The 14404-nt window shown below is 34.8% G+C and overlaps 1 protein-coding gene across 1 annotated transcript; it reads left to right on the top strand.

Annotated features, from left to right (window-relative positions):
* The first annotated feature begins 444 nt into the window (after nucleotides 1-444).
* On the top strand, nucleotides 445-849 carry LOC149391286 (egg cell-secreted protein 1.2-like). The gene has a single exon (XM_089619970.1). It carries the CDS (start codon nucleotides 445-447, stop codon nucleotides 847-849), a length of 405 nt encoding a protein of 134 aa, XP_089476096.1.
* The last annotated feature ends 13555 nt before the right edge of the window (nucleotides 850-14404 follow it).

The following is a 14404-nucleotide window of genomic DNA, read 5'->3' as shown; positions in this document are numbered from 1 at the left end:
ATTAATTTTTACGTAGTTCAGTGTCTTGTGTCTAACGTAATTAATAGCGTATGTCACACCAGAAAATATGTAAATATTAAAGCATAAAAATGTAGCGAAACAGGTTTTATAAGTACATGAGATAATAACTTAGTATAAAAAAAAATCCGCTAATGTTTTAGTCCCGTGAACCTTTGATAGAATTAGTGGTGATCAATGCAGTAGTAATCACTCTTTTAAAATGATACATCAGTTATAATTCTCACCGACGTCTTTTCGAGATGCTCATATTAAATTGCCCTAACTGCGTGGGAGTCTCATCGGCTTCTCTAGTAACCTACGAAGAAGGTAACGTATATGTTGTGGCATATATATAAACAAACCCCACAAGTACGTAAACCCATCAGAATCTACATCTCTCTAGCACTCAAACATTTACGTACAACAAATAGTACTAACCGAGATATGAATCGCTTCATTGCTGTCCTCGCGATCCTTCTGACCCTTGGTGCCACGTGTCCTTCGCCCTCGGCGGCGGCTCGGGCGTCGGCGGCTACACTGGCGGCTCGGCTGAATGTGGGAGAGGAGGCGAGTTCGGCGGCTCAGTGCTGGCAGTCGTTGATGGAGCTTCAGGCGTGCTCGGGAGAGGTGATAATGTTCTTCATGAACGGTGAGACGTATCTGGGTCCCACGTGTTGCAAGGCCATCCACGTCATCGCCCACCACTGCTGGCCCGCCATCTTCGGCTCTGTCGGCTTCACAGCTGACGAGGCAGACATTCTCCTCGGATTCTGTGACGCCGCCGCCGCTGCTGACTCCTCCTCGGGTACTCCGCCGCCGCTCGCTCCTCAGTCCGTGGTGTCCCCTTGATCAGACGGAGATATATATATCTATCTATTGAATAATTAATGATCTGTTTGTGTGGTTTTATTTTGTGATCTTTTTTGGTTTTGCTTTGGTTTGATATGAGTCCTTTGAGAAGTTGATTAATGTAACGTACGTACGTGTTGTTTCACGGGTTGGGATTACATAATGGGGTCCTTTCTTTAATTTAATCCGAATGCCTTCTAGTTTGTCTTTTTCAATTAAATTTATGATTTAAAGACAAACTCTTAGAGAATAAGATCGGAATTAATATATATATATATATATATATATATATATATATATATATATATATATATATATTCAAAAACACACTAATGATAAGAATCAAATAGAACTTCCTGCGCAAGATTCATGATTCTTCGAGACCATCGTCCAGAGCTTACAAGTTGTTACCGCCTCCATCATTGTCTATCTTCTTAGTACGAGCCTCGGTCTACTTGGTTTCCAATGGAGTTTCTTCTTCTTTTGTTCACTTGTTTTATTTTTTCAATAATCTATATATGCTAGTAGAAAAACCCGCTTACACAAAGGGCTTTCCACGACGCGACAGAAATTTCTGCCGTGGAAAGTGTTTTATATTTTAATTTTTAACTTTCTACGACGTGCTACCACAGAAATTGACCGTCGTGGAATCTCCCCCACAATGATTTTTAAACGTTGTAAAATCCAGTCTATGTACTAGTGATACATCTATGTTTTGTACCACTAAATTTTTAATTGGTGTGGTTTTTAGTTATATTATTTGGATATGAATTTCAATACATGAGATATGGTTTATTTTTTTTTGGGTTATATAGGTATATAGTCACACTGTTATAAGAGTTTTGGTTTTAGCCAATTTTCTGTTATTTTTCTGTTAATAGCCATAGCAATATATTTTTAGCAAGTTAAAAGACGTGAATGACCTCAAATAACTCTAGCCAAATTCCCGCTCATTATTTTCAGCCCATTAATTCAAATAGAAAACAAAATATTTGGCCATAACTACTCGCACAAATTGAGAGAGCATTTAAAACTCCATTAATGCAGATATCTATACTCTCTCTTTATCTCTACACAACCGATAAAAACAAAATCAACACTCTGAAACATCGACCGACGCTCCACCCTCTGCAACATCGGCTCCGACACTCGCCCACCCTCTGCAACATCGGCCGACGCTCGTCGATGGTGACAGAAAACGGGTTGTGCCTAACGGATTGGATTGGTGGAGGGATTACAGGATTTCTTGTATTATGATGATCCTTCATTTTTTTTCTCTCTTCTTCTTCTTCATCGAAATTGCTGGTGGGTTTGAGTGTATGAGATTTGTTCCAGTGATTGTGAATTTGCTGAGATTTTGGTTCTGGTGAATTCTTATCCAGTATTGTAAATACGACGTTGATTTATAGTTAATACCAACTGTTACATCGTAATGCATTGTAAATACAAAGATGATTTACAGTAAATTCGTGTAAATAAACTGGAAAAAAATTCTGGAAATATTTTGGACGTTCTAAAATTATGAAAACAAATAATATCAATAAATGAAGAATATATTAACAGATTTTATCCACAATGAATTGCCACGAAAATAGAAACTAATTAGCTAAAGTCAACGCTGAAAATTTCCAAATACACGTTAACAATCTTTCCAAATCAGTTTGATAAATTTTTTTAAAAAAACCTGCATAGTTATTAGCGGGCGTAAATAAGGGCAAATGTGTATAACTAATTCAATTAATAAGATGACACGTAAGCAAAATGGCTATTTACGGGAATTAACGAAAGGTTGGCTAAAACCAAATTGTTAGTTTTTAAAATGGCTACATAGCCAATTATTTGTTATTTTTTAACGGCGCGTGAATCTCAATCTGGGAGATACCATGAACGCAAATTTTCAACATGCGAAGGCAAAAGTTTCACTTTCGAAACACCTTACATGAAAAGACTGAATCCACCTTGTTGTCATTGTGTTTTGGATTTACTTTTCATCTTCTTTTAAGAAGTTTTAAATTTCCCTTAGAACTTCCATTCGAGTTTTGAATTAATCCTTCAACAAACACTAGTATAAACTGTGGATTGCATGGCGAGCATAATAAATTGTTAGCTAGCTTGCATGACGAAATTTTCCGTTTGTGCAAAGCCACTTTTTGTGGAAGTGAAGAACTAATGTGGAAATAAAAACTAATTTCAATTTGAGTTTTGTAAATGACTAAACCAATTCAAACCTAAGAATTTCATTCTGTCATACGTTTCAAAAAATTTTGATTTATAGCCATTCTGCTTATGTGTCACATTGTTTATACCATTTTTACCCTTATTAATTAGTTAATATAATTTATTTTCGAAATTAATAAAATCTAATTTATTATTCAAAATCCCTAATTATTAGGATCTCAGTTATCTCTCTCTCTCTCTCTCTCTCTCTCTCTCTCTCTCTCTTTCTCTCTCTCGTCACATTTTTTTAGCCATGGAAAAATGTCAAAATAATAAAAACCGCAGTTAATAATCGTTAATAACTGTTAATAGATTTCTGCTTTAACTAATAGTCTGTAATAACTGTTAATAGGTTTCTGGTAGAAACCTATTAACAGTTATTACCGACTATTAACTGCGAGATGCTATTTTTTTAACCTCTGTTATTGCTAAAAATGTAATAAAGAGAGAGAGAGAGAGAGAGAGAGAGAGAGAGAGAGAGAGAGAGAGAGTATTTAGGTATAAATAAATTATTTTCATTTAATTTATTTTTGGTAAAGAATTAGGGGAAAAAATAAGGGTAATTATGTCTTGTTGCATCAAAGATTGGCTAATTATCAAATATTACTAAAACGTTTGCTATTTCACAATTTTAAGTTTTAAAAGGGCTAATAAGCTAGAGCGCACTTTCAATTTACTATGACAAGACTTCAGGGTCATAATCTTATTTGAGATTGGATATATCAGTAAATTAATATTTTGGTATTTTGGGATAATCACTATATATTCAATATTTCTTTTTCTTGATTCATAACAAGTAATTGATTAAGATGACTTCAAGTCGCTACAAAATTTTAGAGGTAAATTTCTCAAAGTAAGACAAAACTCTATCAAAGACCCTCAACTCATATTATAACCTAGAGTAATGTTGAGCGTCATGTCGAGAAATATCCCTCCGTACGCAAATAACTCTTTTTCTTCTCCTTTTGCTCAAGTGACAAGACATTTTTTAAGGAAAAAGGAGGAAGCTGGGTGAAAGATCGACTCATAAGTACCGACGTGCATCCTTGGTCTTCGTAGCGATTGTGAGTCTATGATATTTCAGCTTTTACCAGAATCGACATTTACATCCCCTATATTAAGAAGAGTTGTTTTTAGCTATTAGAAATAAATTCTTCCGAAAAACAAAATCCCACTACCTTTATAAAAAAAAAATTCCAACTAACTTGGAATACGATATTCATGTAATAAATGTACCAATAAAGTGCATAATGGCCAAATCTTTCATTGATGAGGGAAGATATTGAAAGACAAAGAACCTAGCCAGACTTTCATGGCGCAGTATCATCTATATAAGTATATGTCCTCACGCAGTAACAAGCAATTTAAATACATTCAAAACCATGGCATCGTTAAAGGGTTCTCTCATTTCAATAGCTTTCACACTCTTCTTGTTTTTGTCTTTAGTTCAATGCAGGGATATGGGCTATGAATTGTCTTATTTTACGGGAGTGGGCGTCGATCGAAAAGTTCCAAAGGGTCCAAATCCGATTGAGTCTCCTCCTCCGGGGCCTCCAAGATTCGAATCAGCGTCAAAATCTTCTTCGCAAGTGGGTATCGACCGAAAAGTTCCAAAGGGTCCAAACCCGATTGAGTCTCCTCCTCCGGGGCCTCCAAGATTCAAATCAGCGTCAAAACCTTCTTCGCAAGTGGGTATCGACCGAAAAGTTCCAAAGGGTCCAAACCCGATTGAGTCTCCTCCTCCGGGGCCTCCAAGGTTCGAATCAGCGAAATCTTCTTCGCAAGTGGGCATTGATCGAAAAGTTCCAAAGGGTCCAAACCCGATTGAGTCTCCTCCTCCGGGGCCTCCAAGATTCAAATCAGCGTCAAAACCTTCTTCGCAAGTGGGTATCGACCGATTAGTGCCATCGGGTCCAGACCCGATTGAGTCTCCTCCGGGGCCTCCAAGGTTCGAATCAGCGTCAAAATCTTCTTCGCAAGTGGGCATCGATCGAAAAGTTCCAAAGGGTCCAAACCCGATTGAGTCTCCTCCTCCCGGGCCTCCAAGGTTCGAAGCAGCGTCAAAATCTTCTTCGCAAGTGGGTATCGACCGAAAAGTGCCCTCGGGTCCTGATCCGATTGAGTCTCCTCCTCCCGGGCCTCCAAGGTTCAAACTTCAACGTACCTAGGGTTAGGGTTCGAAAAAAAAAATTAAAAAAATAAATAATAAATAAATAAAAAATTAATAAAAGGCTTTATGATATGTATGACTCTTATCCCATCAGTTTGGGGCTTGTAACATAGAGCACGTAGTTTTGTATTGTTTGGGATGCGATTCATAAATCCATAATCGTTGTATGCCTTCTTTTGGTTCTTATATAAAGTCGCCTCGTTAAGTTTACATTATTATATTGTCTTGACCTTGCGAGATCCGGGTTTTTTTTTTTTTTTTTTTTTTTTTCTGAAATAAAACTTGCTATCATATTATGCATTGTTGACACTGCCGGTTTTACAGAATGCACAAAAAGGTCTAACCCAGCACATGCCTTTTGTGTCATCAATTAAAATTTTAATTTAGGGTTTGAACTCTTAAACAGATTAATAAAAGATATGATAATTTTACAATATATATAAGTGGAAGAATGCTTGTGATATAGACGTTAAAACATGCGGCATCAATGTCTAACTGTTGGAATAAAGTAGAGATTATGGATAATAAAGATATTTATTATCTTGGGAGCAGTTGACTTTTGACTAGGGATGGCAACGGGTACGGGTAAGGCCGGGTACACCTATTCCGTTACCCGTACCCGTTATAATTTTTTACCCGTTACCCGGACCCGTTTACCCGGATTTTGAGACGGGCCGGGTAACGGGGATACCCGCCGGGTAAACAGGTTAAAAATGTTGGACCCGTTACCGGTTTACCCGGTTTAAAAAAGGGTAGCGGGTCGGGTAGACCCGCTTACCCGTTTATAAAATAAAATCTCAACAATATAAAGTTTAAAAATAATATATCATCTTTAGGTAAACATATGATTTATTATATTTTTAAAAACAATGTTTAAAATATATCATCTAATTATGTAAACATATGATTTATTATATTTTTAAATATTTAAAAGTTAACGGGTCGGGTCCCGGGTAACCGGGTACGGGATGACTATTCCGTTACCCGTACCCGGACCCGTTAAAACCTTAACGGGTATTACCCGTTTACCCGTTTACCCAAAAAGAACGGGTATTACCCGACCCGAATAAATCGGGTAACGGGCCGGAACGCGGGTATTACCCGTTTACCCAAAAAGAACGTTGATATTATTATTCCTTGCAGTATAATATCAGTTATAAGTTTGCCAAAATCAGAGATATAATGAATGAAAAATTGATATTCAAAGTGTGATTAAAGAAACACATTGATAGTATAAACATATTAATTGTATGAAGTGTAAGAGTCTCACATGGAGTGGGAATGGACAAATGAGTGAGCTTATATATGCAATTTGTGCCAAAAAAAAGTTTGCGTTCGCAAGGGCGACTCAATTTTATAGTGGGGCAAAGGTTTAGGAAAACTCAAGTCCACCATACGCGCCATCCAGCCGGACCGGGCTTCGGCTTATTTGTGGTAACCTTTTATTTTTTTATAACAATTTTCACTTTCATTTTTAATATTCTATATCTTTTTATTATAATTTTCACTTCCATCTTTTATTATTTCATTTTTTGTAAAATACTTGTAGAATATGAGACTTTTTACAACGGTACAGTTGTCCCGTTGTAAAAAATATCAAGTTTTGAACATTATACAACGGTATAGTGTATCATTGTATAATCTCACCGCGGCGAGATGACTTCTAGATATAAAATAACGGTACAGTATACCGTTGTATAATTTTACCGCAGCGATGAGTAAATCGCGCCGCAACGAGATGGGTAATTTTATACAACGGGCCCAACTATCCTGTTGTGTAAATCTAGACAATATCGCCGCAACAAGAAATTTAACAACGGTATATGGACAATCCCGCCTCTACAAAGGCATAATCTCGTTGCGGTGAGAAATTTAACAATAGTACATATGTACCTATCATCTTAAATGAATAAAATAAATAGAAGAGAAGCAGCTCTTCGAACCCTTAAAAACGTTAAAACCCCAAATGTATTACTCCCTCCATCCTCATTGACGCCGATTGTGGCTTTATCAATCTAGAGCCACTACCGATTATAGCCACGGGGTCAGAGCCACCGCGACATCGACGAAGCAGCACGCGAAGGAGAAAAAACTGGATGACTTCGGTGACTTATTTACGGTGTGATAACTTTTAAAAGAAAAAAGTACACATATTACTTTTAGTCTATCTTTGTACATCTACGACCGAGACCGCCATTACTCATCCACCACGGCTATCACCCTCGCAGGTATGGCTAATCAAATCTAAGTCACTTGATTATAGGGTTTATATCTCCCAAATTCTGCGGTCTACGAGCTCCTGGAGTCATTGTTGCGAGGATCTGATGCGTATCGTGGTGGTGGTGAAGAGACGCGCGGTCGGTCGTCGGGAAGCACCACCATGATGTAATTTTGCGGCAGTCCACGCAGATGTTGTGGAGGTAGAGCGTAGAGTACCGGAATATGAGCAAGGAATTTTTCTTTTGTTATTTGTTGCTTAGTTTTTTAAAATTCCGTAAAATTTCGTTTTTAAACACATCAATTTGATGTTTTTGCTTTCAAATGTGCTCAACACAAATGTAATCTGACCAAGAGTAGTTTCATATCCATGGTCACAGAATCAAATTGGCGTATAAATTTTTTTAAAGGGCAACAACGACTCAAAAAGGGGTCACTATTGCTACTTTCTACAACGGTACAAATATAGAGAAAAATAGAGGGAAGTATTAAATTTATAAGAAAACGAAAGTTGAAGACCATTGTTGTCAAGAAAAAAAGAAGTAGGGATCACATTGTTAAGTAGTCAAAAGTTCAAAGTACATGGATGTAATGTATCCTTAATACCCTTTGAAATGAGATTCTTTATAGCAATTCTATATATTTCTTTACTGCACTTAGGCTAATTACAATAATAGGACATCAACTACAAGAAGTCTGCGCTATCTACCGTCTATGCGAGCACTACCCAAAATAAAATGGATTTGACTTAATTAACTAGATATATAACCCTAATTAACATGGAGTAGTCTGTATTGAATTCTTATCAAATGTATTCTTCGATAATCTACGTACCAATTAAATAGGGTAGTCTGTATTGAATTATTATCAAATGTATTCTTTGACCATCTCTATGTTTTCTAGGAAGTAAACCCTTAATTAACTAGATACCAATTAAAGTCGACGACTATTGATTTTTAAATGGAATATGCGATTCGGGTGATAAATATACTGTTAGAACGGTAATGAATAAAATAAAATATAAAAAAAAACAAAAGTGCCAAGTCATGCATTGCATGCGGAGAGACATTATAAAAACGCACACACACATTTTTGGCCGCATATATTTCATCTATATATAAACACCTTTTTTGCGACATACTTTTTGATATCACAATGTTTTGAGATATCAAATATCGATCTCATGGCACTCTTGAAGGCTAGTTCTCTCACTTTAGCCCTAGCCTTCACTCTCTTGTTTCTGTCTTTCGTTCAAAGCAGGCAAATTGGTGTCACTGTATTAGTGCCCAGTGGCCCAAATCCGGAGGAGTACCGTGAAGCATCTCCAAGATTCAAATCAATTCATGATCATGTGAAGATTTTAAGGTCAAGCCCGTCTTTTCGATTGGCTCCGAACCAACTCAAGCGCCTCAAAGATTTGAAGTTCAACACGAAGTTCCCCATGGTTCAAATCCAAGTGGAAATTGAGTGTAATACATTTGATATAATCAAAGAAATGAGAAATACTAGGGATTTTTTCTCTTACACGTTCCATCTTCTTCACTCTTCTTTTTTTTTCTTCTATTGTTTTCCCCTTGCATTATTCAAAATTTATATACGGAAAAAGGGAATAAAACAAAAAAATAAGTGAAAAAGTTAAAATTTTCTTCATAATAAGCTTTGACTAGTTATCATTTGAAAGAGAGAGCATTTTCAGACACGTTATATATAATATATACAATTGTATGGCCTGTTATCGAGTCGACGTACAATGTATGTATGGATCCATAATTGAGTGACCTAATATACATTGCAATAAGGGGTTTCTATTAAAGCTGATCATGTAGAACACGGAAAATGAAATCTTCTGATCCCGCCTCATTTTATAAGAAATGTCACTCCTAAAGCAGTAAAAAATTGGAACCATGGCTTTTAACGAAGATATAGAGTCCATTGTGAAGATAACCTTTCATCAGCACTACCTTAAAGACCTGATCCTTTACAAGACAAAAAATAGGATGGAATTCAAAGAATATATTATTATGTGCAACAAATTTAGACACACTTACGAGGTTTTTTTGTGATTTTAGGAACTTGAAGAACTTTGTCTAAGACTATAGGTTTGGATTGACCAGGTGGTGTAAATGAAGAATGACCTATATGAGAGATTAGGAGGCCCATGCCATTGCTGATTAGAACTTTCTCCGAGCCTGTAAATCCTTGCTTTGACATCAGATTGTCTTCAGCGGAGGAGATGTGATTGGTGGCGCCGGCGTGAGGATATCAATTGTAGTCATGAACTGAGGACAGTGTAGCAAGCATCGCAGTTGGATTGAAGTCGCTCTGAGCGAACTCGTAGCAACTTTCAGAGCCAAGATTGTACTGAATATCATTGAATGCTTCTTCTCCAAATTCAGTAAAGTGTCGTTGAGCATCATTGACGTCTTGAAGTTGACCAGGATCGTTGAAGTTCTTGTCAAACCTGTAGAAGCACGAGGTGACAAGATGACCAATTTTGCCACACAAACTAGCATTGAACTCTTCCGTGGCCAAAACCAGAACCGTGACCTCGATTTGTGAATCCGCAATTCGAAGCGACATTTCATGAAATTCAACTCTATAAGACTTCAATGCATCTCTATATAACAATAAAGATCTTGTTTCTCTAGAACTCGATCCGGGAAAGCATTAAAGTATTCTCAAGAAGGACAACAAAACCATCTCTTTTTCCACATTGAATTCAAGTGAATAGAAAGTATCTCGACAGTCTACTTGAATAAATACTGTCACTCTCGTCATAACTGTTTCATGACTTTAATAGGAACAACATTGATATAACTCACATGAATTCAATTCTTGATATCGCATTCCTTTAACACCGTGATAGTGAGTGATCCGTAGGTTATGTTCTACGGGCTCTTTATGTAGTGTCTTTATATGGTTTGTTTTTCTATTCATGTAAGTAGATTAAGGTCATTCAATCAAGTATATCTTAAGTTCAAATGATACCGTATTATTCTGAGAATGAATCGATCCCAAGTTAGTTCTTTTACTTCCAATCTTGTTCTAATTCAAATAATTGAATTGATGCCAGTCTCATTCTATCATAATCTTTAAGTAGATCAATCTCTTGATATAAGAAATGTGTCATCCTAGGCTTTTATGTAGTGTCTTTAAGTAAAGACACGGTTAATCAAGAATAGAATCTCAAGAATAATGCCAACAGGTACAAAAAACATTAATATCAGATGGTATCACCTATTTCAAGTCTCTAAGAGTAATGATAAGAAAGATGAGAAAGGTCTATTAATGTATAATGACTCAGGAATAAAATAATGCGATATCAAGAATGGAATTTCATGCTCGGATTAAATTTTTTGACGATTATTATAAGTAATTTATCACTTTCAAAAGTTTTAATCTTAGGTTCAAATTTTTTTTTGAAACCAACTTACCGCACATTTTGGCTATTTCACTAAATTAAGACAAATTTTGGTTATTTTGCAAATTCATAACTTTAAATTGACTATTTAGCTACATGATCACCCTTAAATTTAGATTTATAGATTTTTGTATAAATGAAATCGAATAGTTTTTTTTATATTATTAAATATGTATTATAACTTTAAATACTTTTCCGGAATGCAGAAACTACTCAATTTGAGTATGGCATCGGGTATACAGATTAAGAATTAACTTGCAGATTTATATGATCTTAATATTAAATACCTTTTTAAATTAGATTCTTTCTAAAAAAAATTATATATATATATATATGTATATATATGTGTGTGTGTGTGTGTGTATGTGTGTGTGTGTGTGTTTGTGTGTCACTTTATTGAATTTAGGCTAGTTACAATCTTAGGCCATTAGCTACTAGAAGTCTCCGCTATCTACCACCAATGTGAGAAACTACCCAAAATAAATAAAAAATAACAATCGATTTGACTGTTATTACAGTAATTGAATTCTTATCTAATACGTAACTCGATCATCTATAGTTGTAAGATATGGATTCTACGAAAGAAATATGCTTTAGTCCTAATATATATAAAGGCATATATTAGGTCTTCGTCGAAGATCTCTTTTCTATATTTGTAAACACCATCATATCAAACGAGAAAGAAACCCTAACCAGCTACCACTTTAATTAGAGGACTATTAATCTTTTTCACGTCAAATATGCGATTCGGGTAATAAGGATATAGTTAAAGAGGTAATGAATAAAATAAAATTAAAAAAAAAAAGGAAATTGCCAAGTCAGGCGTGGCATCCGGAGAGACATTGAAACACACATACATTTTTCGCCCCGTATATTTTGTCTATATAAACACACTTTTCGCGACTTAATATCCCACACTTTTGAGAAATCGAACACTTTTGAGAAATCCAATATCGAAATTATGGCACTATTGAAGGCTCGTTCTCTCGCTTTAGCCCTAGCCTTCACTCTCTTGTTTTTGTCTTTCGTTCAATGCAGGCAAATTGGTGTCACTGGATTAGTGCCTATTGACCCAAATCCGGAGAAGTATGGTGAACCCTCTCCAAGATTCAAATCAATTCATGATCATGTGAAGATTTTAAGGTCAAGCCCGTCTTTTCAGTTGACTGCGGACAAACTTAGAGCGCCTCCAACATTTGAACTTCAACATGAAGTTCCCAATGGTCCAAATCCAGGTGGAAATTGAGTGTAATAAATACTTCCTACGTTTGATTTATTAAAAGATATGGGAAACAATTTTGATTTTTTCTATTTCGTTCCATCTTCTTTTATTGTGTCTATTTTTCCCGTGCATTATCAAAATTTATATATGGAAAAACGGAGTAAAAGTAAAAAGTTGATAAAATTTTCTTCATAGTAAGCTTGATATTCGTTATCATGCGAAATATAGAGCATTTTGAGACACGTATGAAATATAAACAATTGTATTGCTTTGTTTCGAGTTGACGTATTAATGCATGCATGGATCCATGGTTGCGCGACATAAATACATCGCACCACGAGATTTTTATTAAAGTTGGTAATATAAAAAACGGAAAATTAATGGAATCTTTTGGTTCCTTCCCAGGAAATTGGACTCTCATAATCGTCAAAAATAGTAATTTAATATCTCGGAACCATTTTTCATGAGATCTAGATTTTTCGGCACCATAGGGAATACCATATTTTTAATTTCTAATTAATTTAATCGAACACAAACGCTAAATAATTGGATTAAATGGGATCCAAATTCCGTCACATTTCTTGGATGGTATGGGTTAAAAATCCCGGTACAATTTTTTAAAATATGATTTTTTTTCATTTATCATGTGATACCAATAAAATGAAGAAAGAAAATGGACACCACATTATCCAATATAGCCAATTCTATTATTATTATTATTATTATATAATACATGATATAGCCAAGCTTGCGTACATAAAATATATTAATTAAGATATATTATTTATTTTTAATATATGTACCATGATTATTATTATTTCACCCATTAAACTTCAAAATTCGACCATATATATATATATATATATATATATATATATATATATATATATGCGCGCGCGCGCGCGCAGGCACGAAGCCAAGTGGAGGCCAGTGGGGGCTATAGCCCCCCCTCAAATTTTTTTTTGCACTTTTTACCCAGTTTTTAATTTATTTTTACATTTTTTTACCCTCAAAATTTACAAATCAGCCCCCCTGAACTTTTTGTTGCAAATTAGCCCCCCCTAATCTATATTCCTGGCTTCGTCCCTGTGTGTGTGTGTACGTATGTATGTATATGTGTGTGTATGTATGTATATGTATATATATATATATATGTGTGTGTACGTATGTATTATTTCATCAATTAAACTTCAAAATTCGACCATATATATGGGGTGTATATATATATATATATATATATATATATATATATATATATATTAATTGAAAAACATACATCATATAGCCAAATCCTGCATTGATGTGTAACCCTAGATCGTCATGCCCATATTATGATGCATATAAATATATAATTGGGTGTAATACCTTCCTCTTACGTTTTACCTTTGTAGTGTTTTTATTTATGTTGTTTTTCTTATATAAACATAGCACCTTAAATATGCTATGGATTTTATTGATTATTTTTTAATGCATGTGTTGTACTTAAATTGGATTATAAAAAATAAAGTACTCTGTCTTGTTCAGTAGTTAGCGTTTTTCTAGGATATCATAATACAAAAAAGAAGTTTTTAAAAAAAAAAAAAAAAAAATTACTATCTCCTTCATAAATACAAAACTTGATTTTTAACATTTTAAACTTCACTTCATTGTTTGAAACTACATTTTGTATGTGATTATCAGACTTCATTTTGAAAGGGAGACAAAATGGGAGATAGATCAATGAGGTTAAAGGCATCTTTAGATGTATTTTTCCGTATTATGGAAGTATATATATCATCTATTTTATTAATTTTGGTATGAAAGTGATATCAGTATGCACAGCTCACCCAGTATGAACACCACGATCTCGATTACCTCGAGCTACGATGTCAATCTCAGCTAAGAAATCGCGGAGAAAAAAATGCAAGAAAAGGACAGATTTCGATACATTCTAATTGTTTTCGTATTCTCAATATAAAGGCATATGAGATTATTCTTAAACTGTGAGCTACTTAATACTTTTGGATCAAAATCTAATATGTCAAAATTAATCCAAAGGTATGATTTTTTTTTTTTATGTTTGTTGGTACAAAACTACCCTCAATGAAATATCAGTTTTCTTTTATAATTTGTCAGTCTAGTTTATTTACATTATCGTTAATAATCTACCTGATTTATTGACTTTGTCGATACTGTGATTTTTCTTTGAAAACTTGGAAAATTATTCAAGCAAACTAAATGAAAATCAACAACTACATTTACCAGCGATGATTTAGATTTATTTATGATGGCTACTTTAGAGTTTGAGTTTGTATTACGGTGTTTCTTT

Source organism: Urtica dioica, chromosome 7, assembly GCF_054948205.1.
Source record: "Urtica dioica subsp. dioica isolate 48M chromosome 7, U.dioica_male_clone48M_v1_H2, whole genome shotgun sequence".
In the NCBI taxonomy this organism is placed as follows: Eukaryota; Viridiplantae; Streptophyta; class Magnoliopsida; order Rosales; family Urticaceae; genus Urtica; species Urtica dioica.
Note: the sequence above shows the minus strand (reverse complement) of the source record. Positions and strands in the feature narration are given on the sequence as shown.